Below are 18853 nucleotides of genomic sequence, written 5' to 3'. Positions count from 1 at the left end.
TCGCGCGTGACACCTCGGTGTACGACAACAACGGAAACGTGACTCGAATCTCGCGATCGTTGTCGCGCGCGCTTGACGATGATGTTACGCGCGCGGCCACGAACGCCTCATACATGGTGCCCGAGAGTTCAAAGTAACGCTGTAGACGCAGCGGTGTTATTATCGTGTGCTTGAAACTCGCAAAATCGCCCGGTACCCAGTACCGACATACGCGACGAATCGTGATCGACGACTCGACTTCTGCGCGTTGCATAATCCACCGAATCGTGCAGGAACGAGTCGAACAGACGCACCGTGGCCTCGCTCGTGCTCACGTAGCCATAAACACGGTGGCGCACCGACGGCGAAACGCATCGTCCAGATTGCTCAGTCGATTGGTCGTGAATATGCTAAACATTCCGTAGTTGTCCGTGCTGTCGTTCGGTTCAAGAATCATGAGAAATCGCGTGAGAAGACTGTACTCGCCGCTCGTGACACTGGCGTTACTGCGATTCTTCACCAAGCCGTCCACTTCGTCCAGCAGCATCACCACGTTGCGTCCGGTGACGCGAACGAGAGCGCGCATCTTTCGATACAACGCGCGCAGATTCTTCTCGGTCTCGCTGCGATGCGCCGACAGTAAATTTTCCGCATTGACAAACGCTAGATCGAGACCGAGCGAGCGCGCGATCGCGCGTGCTGCTGCCGTTTTACCGGTGCCGGGCGGCCCGTATAGAATGACATTGGCGCCCGCTCGCGCGCTAGCTCGTTTAGCAGCGGCAACGTCGTCGTCGTCACCGGCCGTCACGGCGCCGTTACTACCGCTGATGACAAAGTACGCGGTGAGCAATTGCGCGTGCTGGTCCTCGGGCAAATCGTTGAGCGACACTTTCAAACTCTCGTGCGCAATATACTCGTACAGCCCGTCGGTGCGCGTACGCGGATCGCCGTCGTCCGCGGAATCGTCACCCGCCGCGGCATCGCTGTCCCGTGCGTCGTCCAAACGGCGTCGCGCTCGTTCGATGTCGGCGTGAATGTTTCGTACGGTGCCGAGCGACACCGCCAAGTCGGCGAAACCGCTCAATTGCATAGATCGCAACGACAGCGCTTGCATGCATCGAGCGACCACTTCGCTGCGCAGAAATTGTCGATCCGTCTGATCGACGATGAAGCGGTCGTAGCACGCGGCGTATTGCGCTACCAAGGTACCGAGGGCCACGTGTCTGTCCGCGGCTGCCCCGTTATCGGTGCGTTTCAACTCGAGTATCAGTCGGGCCTCCCGATTGTACGCACGCACAAAGTCCTCGGTCGCGCGATGGTATACCGAAATAGCCACATCTTCGGTGGAATCGGCAGCGACACCCCGCGAAGACATTCAAGCAACGAAGAGAATAATCACCGCGCGCTAACGGCGCGCCGCGATCAGTGTGAGAGATTACGAGAGCGGCGATTATTTCCCAGCGGGAAACAACATGGTCGCCACGTGAGCCGACACTACGGACTTACTGATCTTGTCGGCGATCACAGCCACACCGATGCGCAGCGTTTCGAGAGTTTTGTCGTTGAACAGCTGGTTCAGTCGCTCGTTACTCTGCACCTTTGTCTGACCGACAAAGTACACGAGCGTTACGATGAGCGCTATAATCACCAGTACGCACAGAGTAATGCTCGCGCCCATGACGCGACGACGACGATCGACCGTACTTTCTCGATCGATCGAATAATTGAAAAAAAACAACTCTGACAATTTCTGCACGTGGGAGAGAAAAACTGGGTCGATTAGCGAGCAGCAGCGTCTTACCTTTTCGAGCGCGTCGCTGGTTCCTATTTCACGATCGCGAGACGTACACTGGGAACCACTCGGGCCCCCGTTCGAGACAAAACGGGGAACCGCTCAAGGATTACAGAGTGTTCCCCGAATTCGTCAAAATGGTCAAAATAACCACATTTTTTGTCAATTTGGAGATTTTCGGGAACTACTCGGGATCCTTGGCGCGGCACTCATTCGGCACGATTGCGCGTACAAATAGGATCCGCTCGAGTGCGCAATCAGCACCGAATAGGATCCACACGTACCTCGAAATAGGATCCATCGTGAAGCGAAATGGGATCCATCGCGAATATACGCACGTCGGCCGAGATCGATGTGGTCACTGTCGATCGAAGCGATACATCTGCTCGATCCAGTTCGTGAAAGCGGGACGCGAGATTATTTTGAAATTCTCGACACCATGTCGAGCAGATCGCGCTCGCTCGGCGCTGAGGAATGTTGCGACGGTGGTGCGAGCGCGCAGCACATTGCTGCGCGCATCGTCGCTCCAACGCTCGACGGTGCTTTATCGGTCGTCCGCGATAGGGCCCGAGCCTCGACATAGCTGGCGATTGCGGAGTTTTCGAAGTGACGATCGCGATAGGAATCCTCGCGAACGATTCCGGCGTTGTTCTCGAACGCGACACAGTGCGATCGAGCCGTTGAAATCGAGGCAGGGGACACCGCCGCTTCTCGCGTCGCTCGAGGAAGCGGGTCCCCTGACCGGTGGTGATGGTGATGCTGATTGCGCGTCGACAATGTCGCTGAGCACGACGAACGAGGTCGCGCGATTGCGAGGTTGCAGCGTCACGCGAATTATCGCGTCGTACGCGTCGCGTCCCAGATCCGTAAGTCGATCGTCACCTCGACGACTCGCGACGCGATCACGTCGCATCGGCGTTGCGGTTTCGCGCAACAACGCATCGGTCACGCAGTCGCGCCACGACGCGTACCGACGAGTCAGTTCGACGTACGATCGAGCTCGGGACGCGAACAGATCTCGGGCGCGCGTCAGCATGTCGCGTTTGTCTCGCAGCGCGATCGTCTCTTTCAGCGCGACCACGAAAGAAGGAGGGCGTACTAGGTGGCGACGGGACGCCGTGCGTTCGGGACCTGCATCTCATTTTTCGTTCCGAGGAGAGAAAAATATCGAGAGCGCGGTAGTCGCTAGACCGGGAATCGAACCCGGGTCTTTCGCTTGCCGGGCGACTGCTCTAGACCACTGAGCTATCTGACGCTCCACGCTCACGACACTCTCCCCTCCCCAGATAACGTTGAGTCGCTTCAGGGCGTCGCATCGCGCCACCGCATCGCGCCACCACAGCGTGCAGATCCGTCGCCAGCGAAACCAGCGAGTCGTTGTCGCCTCGCGTTCCGGTGTCATGGTCGGTGATGACGTTTCCGCCGACCAGCAGCAGCAGAGCCGCGCCGGTCGAGCATTGCGTCAGCACGTCGCTCAGCGCAGACTCGAAGCGCGACGATGCGTCGAGATCCGCGCAGCATGATGATGACGTCGTCATGCCCAGTGCGCGCATCGCACGTCTGACCGCAGCGATCGCCGCGTCGCGTTCCGTCGTGGCGCGTTGCAATGTCGCTCGCAGCTCGGCCAACGAATGCGCCCGCTCTCGCTCCTTCGAGGCTAACGCGTCGCGCATTCCGTCCATTATCTCGCTCAGCACCTGAGCGACTTGACCAGCGACGCGCGCGCGCGCAGTCAACGCCTCATTGGTACGACGCATCTCTAGTACACGTTCACGCGCGAGCGCAATCTCGCGATCCTCGCTCTCGATGGCGGTGGGCAGTCGCGCGAGTTTGTCTCGCAGCTCGTCGCGCTCGGCTCGCGCTCGTTTCACCCGGTCGAGCAGTTGGGTAAATTTTTCGCGAAACAGGTTGCGCGTCGCGCGCGATCTTCGCGCAAAATACGAGCGCGCGATGCAACGCTTCAGACAGGTTCGTGCGTCGTATTCGCAAAAAACTCGCGATCGTAACATCGCAAAATTGCTCGCAGTCGGTGTCATTTCGGTTGTTGTTGTTGAAAGGCCAGTGACGCCGCTGCGACTATCCTTCTCCAGTTCGTCGCATCGTTCAGTCGCGGCGAGCAATTGTAGCCAAATGACAGGCTCGTGACAGCAGCAGCAGCAGCGAGAAGCTTGGTTACCTTCGCCCATCGAGGTGCATTCACCGCCGAGATTCACCGCCGTCGTCGCGTCGTTCAGCATGAGGCGCATCCGCGTGCAGAGTTTGGCGCCGTCTCCTCTCGCCGATGATAATCGAAATCGTCGGTCCAGGCGAATTCGTCGCGTTGCGAAAGCGGGCGAGGAATGGCACAATTGGCGCAGTCGACGTGCCAATTTCAACGTTGAGGCGTTGAGCTCGCGCGAGCGTTGCTCGTCGAGATCGCGACGCGACATAACGTGACACAGACGTTGCACGAACTCGGAATCGCGCAGACGGGCGAGCGTACGGACGAGCAAAGAAGCGTCGTCATCATTGTTGCAGCTGTCGTTGGCCGGTACGGTCTCATCATCGTCGCGCGATCAACGAGCTCGCTCCGCGACTGCATTCTCCATCGAGGTTGCGGTTTCATCGTTGCGCCATGGCTCTTCAGCCCTCGCGATTCGATCCACCCCGCTCCAGATGTCGGCGAGCAGCGATTCCACGGCGCGCAGTTCCTCGAGCAATGACGCGCCAGCGTGCGCTTTCACGGCGGAGCATCGCAATCGCGCTTTCTCTTGCGACTCGCGATGATCCTGTCGTCTATTTGTTGCGCGTTGTCGCCGGAGAACGCGTCGCTGGCCCGATCAATCGCTCGAACGGTCGCGCGATCCAGCGCTTGTCGCCGCGCGACGAGCAAACGCTGCGAGCGCAGATGCACGCGTCGATCGTACGCGCCGTAACAGTCGAGAGCGCGCGACACGTTTCGCGGCAATCCGGCGTACGGATTGTTCAGACCGTACTCGAACTCGCTGGCTTTGACGAGCGCGGAGCTCGACATACCGTTCTCCAGAAAACTGTCGTACGTGAGCTTACACACGCGCATCGGATTCTCACCGTCGCGCTTCACGCTGTAGATGAAATTGTGCGCCGAATCGTCGCTCGCGAAGAAGTAACCGTAACCGCCGCTGCCGACGCACATACCGATGCGACGGGAGAACACGTATCGACACGCATCCCGTTGCTCAAGCAATTGTCCGCACGCGAACCTACCGAGCAGACTGTATATCGACGACACCAAATCCACGCGCTCGCCGCGATCGGTGACGAGATCGCTCAGATCAGCGTAATGAGCCACGCCTTTCTGACCGAACGAGTTTTGCAGTTTGACGGTTTGCCGCGTGCCGACGGCGCGCAGAATCACGCGCGCGTACTTGGCGCGAATCTCCACCGAGGCTTCGCGAATCGGACCGTCGATGTAGGTGAACGATTCGCGATACGACGAATCCTCGCCGTTGCTGGCGGATTGATCGTCGCGTGAATGAACTTTGGCCGACGCAGGACTCTGCGTCCCGCAGTCGTCAAAAGCGCGCTGCAGATACGACGCGTGCCACGTCACGTACTGATCGTACGTTCGTTCCAATATGACGCAACGCGCGCTCTCGTGTTTCGCGTTCGTCGCCGCCGCGTCGACGCGTCTGGGCGTGTGCTGAGTCACGTGCACTTCACCGCTCGACGCGCTGAAGAATCGCAACGGCTCGCTGTCAGTGGTGTTGGTGGCGAATCCGTGACCGTCTAGGTGTCGATGTTGTTGCTGTTGCTGCTGCTGCTCGTCGCACAACGGCACCAGAGTTCGAAATGTGCCGACGTGCACGCGCACGCCCAGATCGTGCGTATACTCGAGAGTCATGCGAGACAAAAACGTGACTGGAAGAGCGCACGACAAGCCTACCCGACGGCACAGTAGTGCCGCGAGTAGTGTCCGCGATGATGCGCGTCTGCTCGTTCAGCACGTAACCGTCCTCGCAGTTGAGCATGTTTACGTCTCCGAAGGCGAAGAACAGGCGAATGGCGTTGCGCGGTGTCAAACGTTCGTGAGATCCATTATCGCGCGATCGAGCCGGTGGACACGCACTACGGTCGTCGATGAACCGAAGACGCGTCGATTTGCCGTTCTGGTCGAAATCGCGCCACGCCAGATCGATACAGGCATTGAGCTCGCGCCTAATCACCGTGTCGTTCGTGGATGCGCGATCTTCGCTCCGATTCGACGTTCTGGTCGCTACGACGATCGTGCGCAGCTCCAGGGCGCGTTTGTGCGCGTTGATCGCGACTATGAGTTTGCTGTTGTCCGTAGCGCGCAGATACGCCGCTATCGAGAGCAGGCCATGACACGCCACCTCGTGCAATTTGGGCCGTTTGAGCATCGTCGTCAATTCGTCGTCACGATCGGGTCCGGTCGTGCCGTCTCGGCGCGACGACGCTTCGTAGAGCGCCAACTCGTGCCGACTGCACCAGATATGAGCTCGACAGCGAGGTAGAGCCGTAGCGATGTAGCGCGCCGGCGAGATCGCGCGTCGCGCCGATCCCGATCGCGAAATCGCATCTCTAGACCGTCGAGCGGATAATAATCGCAACAATCCTGACAATACGTCGCCGCTGCGGCCTCCCCGTTAGCAGCAGAAGCATCCGGCTCGGCGATCGATCCGGCGGCGTTCGTCGCGCCATCGCGGTCAACAATCACACGCACCGAACAGGTCGGCACGCCGTTGGTCAGTCGCACATTGACAAAGTACTCGGCTCGTTCGGCGATCGACGCCGCCGGTGATGCGTTCGGTGATCTCAGACCCGTGACCGTGACCACGGCACCGGGTTCCAGTCGCTTGATCGAGAGGAATACTGGCCAGAAACGCCACGTGGTGAACGCTATCATCGTCGACGTAGTCGTCGGTTGTGCCGACTCGAGCAAACGACACCGCATCCACAGCGACGCGCAGCACCGGGATCTCATTGATCGTGATGATGATGCCGATTAAGTCAGCGCGGTAGGGTCGGTCGACCGCCGCTCTGTCGACCGCCACGCAGTCTCGTAAAAAGCGCGCTATTCGGTCCGACGCCGCGGCCACGTCGCACACGAACGACTCGCGCATACCGTGAGTGCGATTCATAACGCGGCCCGCGTTGCCAATGTTACCGACGTTGAAGTAGCTGAAGAAACGCGGGAACCCGTTCGGCATCTTCAGACACGACATGGCGTGCAGATTGACCACGTGCATTCGCTTCACCAGCTTGTGATCATACTCGGCGTCGGCGTTGATCTTGGCGCAGAGAAACTACTGTTCGGTCTTGGCGTGATCCGCGGTCACGTCGATCGTGCGATATCGCAAACAACGACGTGACGGCGATTGCTCACCGTCGTAGCTCGCTGCTGCACCATCGACGACGACAACGCGCGACGCTGCCGCGACGAGCTCCGACGTCGTGGTGGTGAAACGACAACGGCGCGATGATGATCGACACCGTGGTGCGCCATCGACGATGATCGATCGCTGCGCATCTCGCTCTTCATACGGCGCTTCATGACCTCGCACCAGTCGCGACGAATGTGCGTGCGTCGACTGATGACGCAGCAAAGTGGCCCGATGTGACATGGCCGCGTAGTGCGCCACGCACGTCTGCCATCGCCTTGATGCGGATCTCGCGGTTCCTTCGTCGGAGTCCGCGTCGGCGGCGGATGTCGCGAGTATCGTATCGAGCGATCGCGCGAGATCGGTCAACAACGCCGAGTACAGCGCCGGTGCGTTCGACACTCGTTTGTAGTCTATATGATCGATCTCGCTCGTGAGTTGCGGCACCTCGATCACTCGCTGCTGCTGCTGTTGTTGGTCGTCGGCATCGCGCCTCGGCGGTGGCGCATCCGTCTCCTCAAGACCCACGCCGCGCAGCATGTACTCTCGACAACACTGAAAGAAATCATTCGGCGACATGACGCGATTTCGCGCGTTGTCGGCGTCACACTGCTGTCGATCGACGAGACCGCGTCTCGTCCGGTCTCGTCGATCAGCGTGACCTCCCGCCGATACTTGTCGCGAATGCGCAGGGCGCCGTTCGACTCGAGAAACAGCATGTTTCCCTTGCCAGTGCGATCGTACACGTACATGCGCAACACCGCGCCGATCGTCGCGTTGGTGTGACGTCGATAGCGATGACACTGACGCGAGTCCGTGTGTATGAAACTGTTAAACATCCAGAATCGCGCGAACGCGTAGATCTGACCCATGTGCGACAGATCGTGTCGCGCAAATTCACTGTGTGCGAACGCGAGATCGCGGTCGCCGTAGCGCAAACGCACGTCCAGCTCGGTGCCGATGACCAGCGGCAAGAAATTGCACACATGCACCGTCGTCGTCGTCGTCTCGCGATCGCGCGATCGCACAGTCACACACGCCATGTATCTACCGGTGCGCAGAATCGGGGCAATTGACGAGCTCGCAATCCGAGCGGGGTCGCGATCGCGGACTCATCGCGACCGGTCGCCTCCGTCCACGCGTCCTCGCAGACGGTGCACTCGTACGAGCGATACAACGCGTTCCACTGGGCCAGCGCGTAATGCGTCTGCGGGTACGAGTCGCGCAGATAGGCCAGATATTCGAGTGTTGACAGCGTGCCGGGCGGCGCTTCCTTAATGGGTGGTTTCTTCTCGGCCATTCGTGCAGGATGACCGCACGTAAGAGAGACGATGTTGTTGTTGCCACAGCGTGCACTATCGCAATTATCCTCGACGATGTCGCAAACGTGGAATACCGTAACGATCGCAAGCTTTGTCGCACAGCGCGAACAAATCGTCGAGCCAGTGCTCGGGTGACAAGTAATTGCTGCGAATCGCTAAATCGGACGTCTCCGGATCGACCGCTGCGGCGCCGTCGCCAGCGATCTCCGCGTCGCGATGACCGCGACCGCCGCGACGCGTGCCGTATTGCGCGCAAATCAATCGATGTGGCGCGATGAATGAGTGAAACAGCGCGTGGTACACTCCGGCCGTTTTGGGCGGAAACGCGCAGTCGTGCGCACGATTGGACGCACGATCGTTGGACGAGACGGCGCGCGTTATTCCGCCGTACGAACAGCCCAGATACACGGCCAGTATGAGAACGCGCACGGTGTACACGTACGAGGCTGAATCGCCCACGTCGACGAGACCGCTCGCGCCGATCACGCACCACGTGTCGTCATCGGCCGCTTCGTCGTCGAAATCGTCGCAGTCGCTGACGGTGAACTCGATTCGTTGTCGCCGCGATATCGCTATCGGATTGTCGCTAGGTCGCGATCGGGTCTCCACCTCGTTACTGAACCACAGATTCCACACGCTGCGTCTCACCGGGTACATACCGATGGCGCGATCTATTAGGTGCGCAACTAAGTTCCCGCTGTTTTTCAAGAGGTGGCTCCAGTAATAAGTGCTGGTCAATTGTGACATAACCAAAATGTCATGAACCAAGCTTAGACATATGGTAAACAAATCGCTTTGACATATTAGTGATTTTGTTTTTGCGTCATATACTTTTGGTTGTGTGAAAATATCTTATTTTGTGCCAAATAATCGTCATTTGCGGGAAGTGTTGCTTTTCTTTTTTCATTCGAAGAAAACGGCGGCTGAAGCGCATCGAGAACTCCAAAAAGTTTACGGAGATGCTGCTTTAAGTGAAATAACGTGCCGTGATTGGTTCCGTCGCTTCAAAGACGGTGATTTCAATGTTGACGACCGTTCGCGTGAAGGAAGGCCAAAAACCTTCGAAGACGCTGAATTGGAGGCATTGCTCGATGAGGATCCGTGCCAAACGCAAAAAGAGCTTGCTTCAGCATTAGAAGTTACCCGTCAAGCCATTTCCAAGCGATTGCATGCGTTGGGAATGATTAAAAAACAAGGAATTTGGGTTCCTTATGATTTGAAGCCAAGAGACGTTGAGCGTCGTTTTTCGCCTGTGAACAACTGCTCCAGCGGCAAAAAAGGAAGGGTTTTCTTCATCGCATCGTTATGGGTGATGAAGAATGGATTCATTACAGCAACCCAAAGAGAACAAAATCATGGGTACTGCCCGGTCATGCTTCTACGTCGTCGGCTCGGCCGAATATTCACGCTGCGAAGGTTTTGCTGTGTATTTGGTGGGACCAGGGCAGCGTTATTTATTATGAGCTGTTGAAACCGAACGAAACTATCACTGGAGAACGGTATCGAACTCAATTGATGCGATTGAGCCGAGCACTGCGCGAAAAGCGGCCACAATACGAGCAGAGGCACGAAAAAGTGATTCTACAGCATGACAATGCTTGGCTTTATGTTACCAAACCCGTTAAAACCTACTTAGAAACGCTCAAATGGGAAGTCTTACCCCACCCGCCATATTTCCCAGATATTGCGCCGTCCGATTATTACTTGTTCCGTTCGATGGCACATGGTCTGGCTAATCAGCAGTTCCGCTCATATGAAGACATCTCAAACTGGATTGATTCGTGGATAGCCTCAAAAGACGAACACTTCTACCGTGACGGTATTCGAGCTCTGCCAGAAAGATGGGAAAAAGTTGTCGCTAGCGATGGGCAATATTTTGAATAATTCATTTGTAACCATTTTTTCACAATAAAGTTGCATTTTCATAAAAAAAACAGCGAGAACTTAGTTTCGCACCTAATACATCGCCGCACCAATCCAACACGGATATCAGCAGCGACCAGGCCTCGACCGGCGACTCGAATCGATGATCCAATAATTTTTCACCGTGCAGAAGCGATATCTCGGCAAAGTCAATGCGATCGGCGGCACTGCCACCGTAGCACGAAAGTTCGATATCACCGAGCCACTCGGGACGCGCTAATCGACACTCGGCGGTCGGACGCTCGAGCATCAGCGACACGGACATTGGCGCCGACGACGAGGCATCGTCTCGATCGTTGTCGCTCCGCGTTCGATGCATGTCGACGCGAAGCGAGCCGTGCGAATCGGCGCCGTTGCTCACCGTGACAAGGGACGCGCTCGTCGAACGGTACGACGCGCTGAACGCGTAACGAGCGACCGTGTCGCCGTACGGTCTGCTCGGATAAGTGGCAGTCGCTCGCGTCACGTGTCGTTGTCGGTTCGGAAAATCGCAACTGCCGTAGTAGCGCGCGTCGTAGATGAGTCGCATCAGGCGTCGATACGTGTTCAGAATGGAACGTCGTCCGCCACCGGTGAATAGCGCACGATTGGTCGCTGCGAAGGTTGCAATCTCGCGGCGCGAATCGGACCACGCGCAAACAGCGGCACGCTCGTTATCGCGTTTACGCCCGGCGGCGATCGCAATTGTCGCGCCGCGACGAAACGCCGCGCCGAACCAGCAGTGGATCTTTGCTCAACCGACGACCGAGATCGCTGAAAGTCCAGTCGGTAGTAGCGGTGACTGCGGAGATTGCACCGTCGCGCAAATTCTTGCTCGGGAACGCGGTTGTCGAGTTTGCACCCGCCGCGACAAACACTCGGTCAAACAGCGAACTGTGAACATCGCACAAGCGGCGAGGCTGGTGACGACTCAGCGTCGTGCCACCGCTCGGCAATTCGTAGCAGGCCATTGCAAAAGTGACATATAGATAACAGATCGTTTCGCGACGTGGCTTAATCCCCGAAGATCACCTGGAGCCGTCGTTGCGCGGCGGCGCCGTGTCGTACGACGAACGCAGTACGCGCAATTCCGGACCGAATTCACGCACAATGAGACGCGACAGCGCGTTTGCGAGCGCTCCATTGCGCACCACACGTTCGTACCACCCATCGTCGTCAACGCCGCCGTCGCGGGCATCTGCGCTCGATGGCGTGTCCATCGCTTGCGGCGATCGAGTTCAGCAGCACACTCGCGAGCTCGTCGCACGCGCGATCCACGTCGTCGCGATCCTCCGACTCGTGGCCGCGCTCGTAATCGCGACGCGACGGCACAGCGGTAGCCGATCCGTCGGGTGCGCCGACGATCGTCTCGATCGAGACGCACAACAGACACACCGGTGCCACCACGAATAACAGAGCGGTCGTTAACGCGAGAATAGCGACTACGGACGCGCTCGGACAAAATGTCGCCGCGAGCGTGCACACCGACGCTGCGCACGCGACCGAACCGACGAGCACGATCGCGCGATCCAGCAAGCACAGTCCTTTCGCGGCGAGGTTGCGTCGCGCGGCGGCGACCAATCGCGCGCGCGGTATCACGGGTGACTCGGATTGACGCAGAAACTCAGCGAGTTCATTGTCGCGAACCGCGTCGCGCACCAGGTCATCGTCCAGACGTAGCCGATCGCGGCGACGACCGACCAGGCGCACGCGCTGGCCGTTGGAGTTGAACCGACGATGCGAAAAGTAGTGGACCGACCAGAGCATGTAGCTCACGACCGGCGAGTCTGAGTAAACGGGTCGCGCGCGCTGTTGGTCGCGGTCGCCGTCTATACCGGTGGCCGCGGAGTCGGATTCGGTGCCGCCCAGCGAATCATCTAACATCGCAGTCACCGCGGCGACGAAAGGCGCGAAGAACCACGACGCGTCGTCGCGCGATCGCACGGCGTATCGCCGCGTCTCCGCGGTCGTTGCGACGGACGCCGCCGACTCATCGCGAACATTGTTCGAAACGACGGCGCCGTCGGCGTTTGCCGATTCCGCGGATCTGTCGAGCAGAAAGAGCACGTAATACGGATCGAGTCGCGGCGTGCGTTCTCGGGTCCGCAGTCGCAGCCACGCCATGGCGTACTCGACGAACACGCTGTTTTGCTGCTCGACGTTGTAGTGACCCGGGTCCCAGCCGAACATCACCGCCATATCCAACACAAATGACAGCAATTCGATCACGGCGACTATCGCACCCACGCCTGTAGCCACGGATCCGAGCGACAGCATGACGCGCGTGCTCAGCGAAGTCAGCGCGATCGACAGCATTTTCGCGGTGGACGCGCGAACCGCGAGACCGAGAAGGGTGCGCGACGCTACGCCGCCGAATCGCTGCCCGGCGAATCGAAGTGCTCGGTTGTACGCCGATCGCATCATTCGCGTCATTCACGTCTCGAACAACACGGTGCCCGCTAACGCGCCCGTTTCCTCCAGCAGCATCTGGATCGTGCTGATCACGCTCTCCATGCTGGATCGTCTCGAGTCGCGCAATGTTACACTCGCGTACAGTCGATCAAAGTCCAACACGCGACGACGGCGGACATCCTCGTTGTCGTCGTCGCGATCGACTGCTCGTCGTTTGCGCGACGAGTCGCCACGCTGCTGCTGCTGCTGCTGCTGCGCGCCTTGGTCGTGACGGCGCGGGGTTGACTCGTCGTCGTCGTCGTCGTCGTCGTCATCATTTTCGTCATGGTCGCCCAACCACGATCCATCAAACGGTTGATCGAGGGACGAGGAGTGATGCGCCGCGAGTCTCGACGGGTGCGTTTAGCGCTGCAGCAACGCTCGAGCCAAGCTGCGCGCGTCGGTATCAGCGAGCGAGTGCGACGCGCGGTTTCGCACCGCGAGCGCGTCGCGTTGTTCGCGAACGCGCCGCGATCGCCGCTCGCCGCTGCGCTCGTTTGCGAACGCATAGTCCCGAGGGGTGGCTCGTTCAACGCGGCCGCCGTCGCGATTCGTCCAGACGACATCCCGCGAAGTGACGCCCAGATCGGACAGCAGAACGTTCGGTGGCGGACACACCCACGAGCGATCCACGTCGCGAAACCACGCGACCTACGACAGCAATCGGGGATCCTCGCGCTCCAGCGCGATCTCGGGCCATGACGACAAAGCGGGGAACATTTCGTCGCATCGATCGCCGCCGTGCACCGCGTGACGAGCCAGACGTATCAGCGTCGAACCGAGAAACGTGTACGACAGTATTTGCTCCCACACCGGCACGGTGCAAGTGCGCGACTCAGCGTCGAATCCCTTGTCGAAGGCCGCGCAATACGACGAGCTCAAGCGACCAGTCGTAGCGAACCGACGGTCGAGCTGTTTGTCGTGGTCGCGACGAAAGTCGGTGTTCACTTGGCCGCGAACCAGATCGTCCCCGAGAGCGAAATTGCTCACGCGACACTCGTCACTCTTGCCGCGAGCGCTGCGCGCCCACGGCTGCGTGACGAACGCTCGCAGGCCTATGTCCGCGAGTTCGCACGTGTTCGTTTCGGGGGTGTACTCAAACAGACCAATGTCCGTCCGTTGCGAGTCGATGTGCTTCGTCGGTGTGAGCGATGAATCAGTTAGGTTAGGTGCCGTCATTGTCGTCGCACCGTTGACGCTCGCGTGCGTCGAGTCGACGATTCGTCGCCGATGATACGAACCGTCGCGAATATACATGACGTCGTACTCGTTTGTGGCGTATTGCGCGCTGCTCAAAGGAGGACCGTTATCGTCCATCATTGTGATCGTCGCGTCGTCTCGTCGATCGGCCGTGGCGTTCAAACGATGCAGAAAGAAGTATGCTGGCTCGCACGCCGTGACCGTGGTTGAGTCACCGGACGGAAATAACTTGGGGACATCGCGCGTGTCGCACAGACGACCCGCGCCGTTCGACGGATACGCGTTGTGGCAACGCATGAATCGGCACGCGTCCGCGGTGTTCATCCAGCGCAGCGTCACCACCAGCGCGGCATCGGCCAGCGATTCGTCGTACGCGTAGTCCTCGAACGGATCGGCGCGACGCACGCGAATCTCAATCTTTGTCGCGATCGACGGATAGGACAGGGCCAAATTCCACAGATGCAGCAACAGAGCTCGATTGTCCACATACGCGTTGGCCTGGGTCTCGTCGTAACGCGTGTACACGGCTTCGGCTATTTTGGACCGCGACATTTTTTTCGGAAGGGGGTGGTCCTCGTCGCTAATCTAATCGTGCACACGATCGATGAAGCGGTCGGCTTGTTGACCACAGCCGAATTATCGGCGATGGCTTATCTCCGAACACGTGCTCCGATACACCAGCGATCAGAGAGAGAGAAAGAGAGAGAGAGAGAGAGAGAGAGAGAAAGATATCTCGCGATTGCGCGACATTCGAGCTATAAAATCGCAAAGGTCCTAATGTTATTTCGTACTATTTTCTCTTGTCGCAATCGGCACACATCCGGTCACGTCGTTTCGCGTTTTGATAGCAACGAAGATGAACTTATGCCAGTGCTCAGAACGCAACAACAACAACGACAACAACGACATGGTATTCGATACATTTAACATTCCGTAGAAAAAAACAGTTTACCAAGCAGGTCAACATTATCAAACCCATATTTTGATCGACAGAAGACCGAAACCGTGGAAGTGGAAATTTTCAAAGGCAATGTCGAAGGCGCTAATGACGACGAGGAGTTCGATGCGACAACAATGCCAAACATCGACCAAAGCGTGGATCAACGGCCAAAGTTGACCCTGCAGCTGTGCGGAGCTATGCACGAGTTCAATGAGATTCGCGTGCTCGGAGGAGCGGCCGATGGTCGACCTAGCGTAATAGTTATGCGCCGTCAGAACGGCGATTGGATGATTCGTATCAAATAAAGAAGAAACGTTTTCACAAATGTGATTTTCTTTATTTCAATCTTGTTCCGAATACAGCAGACGCACCGACCAATAGCCGTCGGATCGTAATGCACACTCGGTCGTTGTTTGCATCCGGTATCGATCTCAACGTCGCTCGATCCGTCGAGCGTCAATCGCATCACCATACGTTTCTCGCATGCGTTCGTCGCCACCGACAGATCGATCGTCAAGCAGGAACAATTGGCGCTGCAGTGGCAGCGATGTTCCTCCTCGCTTGTTGGTCTAATCACCGATTCGGTGCGCGCTGTCGCATCGATCGCGCTCGAACTCTCGACGGACGAGCGATACGCATCCGTGTCGTGCGAATGGTTCAGCCACTCGAAGAAATCATCAATGGGTCGTCGCGACGACTGAAATCATCATCGGTAATGCCGATCGAAGAAAAAAAAGTTCACCGTGAAATAGACAGAGAAACGGTAGTACGCGCACGCTCACCTCGCTGATCTCTTCGCGATCGTCCTCTCGACAAACTTCTATCTCCGCGTCATCGCAATACGACAGAGTCGCAAAGACACGCTGCGAGTCGATCTCTTCCCCATCTTCGGCAGCATCGTTGCTACGACAAAAGTTGCGTTCACTTCCGGCGTCCTCGCCACGGTCGTCACCAGCAGTTTTGTCGCTCGTGGCGCACATGTCGCTCGTAAAAACATGAACGAGAGCGCAGGCCAGCTAGTACGAAGGCGTTATTATATCTCTCCCACTGTAGCAAATTCGCCCCTCTTTTTTTCATTACGGAACGAATGTTTACTTTTATCGCGAGAATCAATTGCGTGCAAAATATCACGAAATGCTTTAATGGGCGGGGGGAGAGTGGAAAAGAAACGATACTTTGAAATGTTTGCTTTTGTTTATTGACCGTTCGTATTAACATAGGCCACGCTGCTGTAGCACGGCTGGGAACGCGCAATCGCGCACGTATTCTTGCTGCGTGCGACTGATACCCAGTTCGACATTGTAGATTGCATGCGTGCGCAAGACATGATTTCGCAATTCGCGACCATTTTTATAAAATTTGCCGCAACTGTCGCACATTTCGTAATGCGTGACGATCGACGCCGAGTCAGCGACGACGACTGACAATTTGGCGAATCCGTGACAACAGTGAGCTATGTGATAATTCAAACCGTTCTGCTGCACGAATGAATCGCCGCAACGCTCGCATAGATACAGATTCAATCGATAATGCACGCGAATGTGCTGCAAATAATGAAACGTTTTGTCGAACACGCGATGACACACGTGACATTGCAAAACGGTGTTCTGTCACATCCGCACTACCAATTGTAAGAGGAAGCACCACACAAAAATTTTTTTTTCTCTCTCTTCTTTCCCTGGAATCACCACAAAACTTTTCTAAGTCCCTCGAACATAAAATTTTCTAAGTCCCTCGACCCTAAATTTTTCTAAGTCCTTCAACCCAAAACTTTTCTAAGTCCCTCGAACATAAAATTTTCTAAGTCCTTCGACCCTAAATTTTTCTAAGTCCTTCAACCCAAAACTTTTCTAAGTCCCTCGAACATAAAATTTTCTAAGTCCTTTGACCCTAAATTTTTCTAAGTCCTTCAACCCAAAACTTTTCTAAGTCCCTCGAACATAAAATTTTCTAAGTCCTTCGACCCTAAATTTTTCTAAGTCCCTCAACCCAAAACTTTTCTAAGTCCCTCGAACATAAAATTTTCTAAGTCCTTCGACCCTAAATTTTTCTAAGTCCCTCAACCCAAACTTTTCTAAGTCCCTCGAACATAAAATTTTCTAAGTCCTTCGACCCTAAATTTTTCTAAGTCCCTCAACCCAAAACTTTTCTAAGTCCCTCGAACATAAAATTTTCTAAGTCCTTCGACCCTAAATTTTTCTAAGTCCCTCAACCCAAAACTTTTCTAAGTCCCTCGGCCGAGAATTTTTCTAAGTCCCTCCGCACCGAAATTTTCTAAGTTCTAATTTCCAAACCCCCACTACCTTCCCACTCCAGAGGAAAATTCGGCGGCTCGGGAAAGCCGCAGCTCAGGGACCGCGGAGCGCCCGAGAGTCAGTCTCAGTCGTGCAGTGATCTGGTGCAGTGCTTCCTCCATCCCTCCTAGGGTCTAGTATAAGTGCTAAATCTAACTTAGAATATTTTTATGAATGTGAACTTAGAATATTTTCACTAAACCTAACTTAGAATATTTTCGTGAGGTTTGACTTAGAATATTTCCGTGAATGTGAACTAAGAATATTTTTACTAAATCTAACTCAGAATATTTTCGTGTATTCATTTTAGTTAAAATATACTCTTGTTAGCCGATTCAAGGTTAGATTCACTCTCCCATCTCCTCCCATCCCCGACCGCTAACGCATTGGAATCGCCTAGCTGATAACTGGCCGCCGATTCTTCAAGGTATTCGCATCACTAGAATAGGGGCGTATAGGCTGCGGCTCGATCGCACCGCCCATCCGTAGACGCACAGGTTGCGGCTCGATCGCACCGTCTACTAGTTACTCGAAGGCGCATAGGTTGCGACTCGATCGCACCGCCTGACAGAATAGGGAACTCCGAATTAACCACACGAATACAGCTGGCCGGAGTCACGGGAGTGATTCCAAATGCGCCCTGTACGCAGGGGTGGTCGTAAGAAATTCATCAAAAAATTAGAATACCAACTAAAGCATGGACAAGCGTACCACCCTTACCTAGGTGTCGAACCCACCAACTCCGCTCCCGACAAGGGGCATCCTCGTTCCACTGAACCCCCTCGCTCTCCAGAATCTCCTCAGTCGCCCGTGCCAGAGCGCCCGAAAGCTACCGCCCGCAAATCATACAGTGTTAGCAAGATCGATTGTGACACCCATCCGCGACTACCGATCATTCGACGCGGATTCTCGCCACGAGACCCGAGGCCTGCTTTCTACCGTCGACTGCGTTCAGAGATCCTGCACTACTACTACGGAGCATCTACCCCGCCTCACACCCTCCGCACCTGTAACGAGAAAACTCCGACCCTCGAACAGCTTCGTGGGCACGTGCGCAACTCCATGACACAGGTGTGCCAGATCATTACATTGGATTAAAGGAACTGGTGAGTGCCATTTGCTCTATACTCCGCGGAACATCGTGTCGTGCCCGACAGATCGCGCGTATCCCTGGGGAGAATCACGCGATTCGTTTGACCCAAAAGTTGCGATCTAGCCCCGCGTCCAGGCCCGAGCACCTGCAGCCTAGCATCGCAGCCGCGGCCGACCGGGACGTAACAGTTCGTCGTAGCAGCAGATGACACATCGCGCAGATGCGTATTGCGTTGCGATCGTTGGCGATAAAACGGTAACGTAGCGGTGGTAGCAGCAGATGACGCATCGCGCAGATGAGTATCACGTCGCGATCGTTCGCGATGAAACGGTAACGTCGTCTGCCGGGCCACCAATCGAGCGCTTCGGGACAGCAGTTTCTTCTTAATGTACGCCAAAAACACAACGTCTCTCGTGTCAACGAGAAGCAACGATCGACCGCGTCGCTCGTTCACGATAGTCGCGGTGGTACGCAGTACCAACTCGCGCACGTATTCTATCGCGGCCACCGTACACCAGGC

General features: G+C 56.4%; 1 protein-coding gene across 1 annotated transcript; it reads right to left on the bottom strand.

The window, feature by feature from the left end:
• Positions 1–310: 310 nt before the first annotated feature.
• LOC112589211 (fidgetin-like protein 1) lies at positions 311–1354 on the bottom strand. The gene has a single exon (XM_025301563.1). It carries the CDS (start codon positions 1352–1354, stop codon positions 311–313), a length of 1044 nt encoding a protein of 347 aa, XP_025157348.1.
• Between the last annotated feature and the right edge of the window lie 17499 nt (positions 1355–18853).

This window comes from Harpegnathos saltator, unplaced genomic scaffold (genome assembly GCF_003227715.2).
Source record: "Harpegnathos saltator strain DR-91 unplaced genomic scaffold, Hsal_v8.6 scaffold43, whole genome shotgun sequence".
NCBI classification, from domain to species: Eukaryota; Metazoa; Arthropoda; class Insecta; order Hymenoptera; family Formicidae; genus Harpegnathos; species Harpegnathos saltator.
Note: the sequence above shows the minus strand (reverse complement) of the source record. Positions and strands in the feature narration are given on the sequence as shown.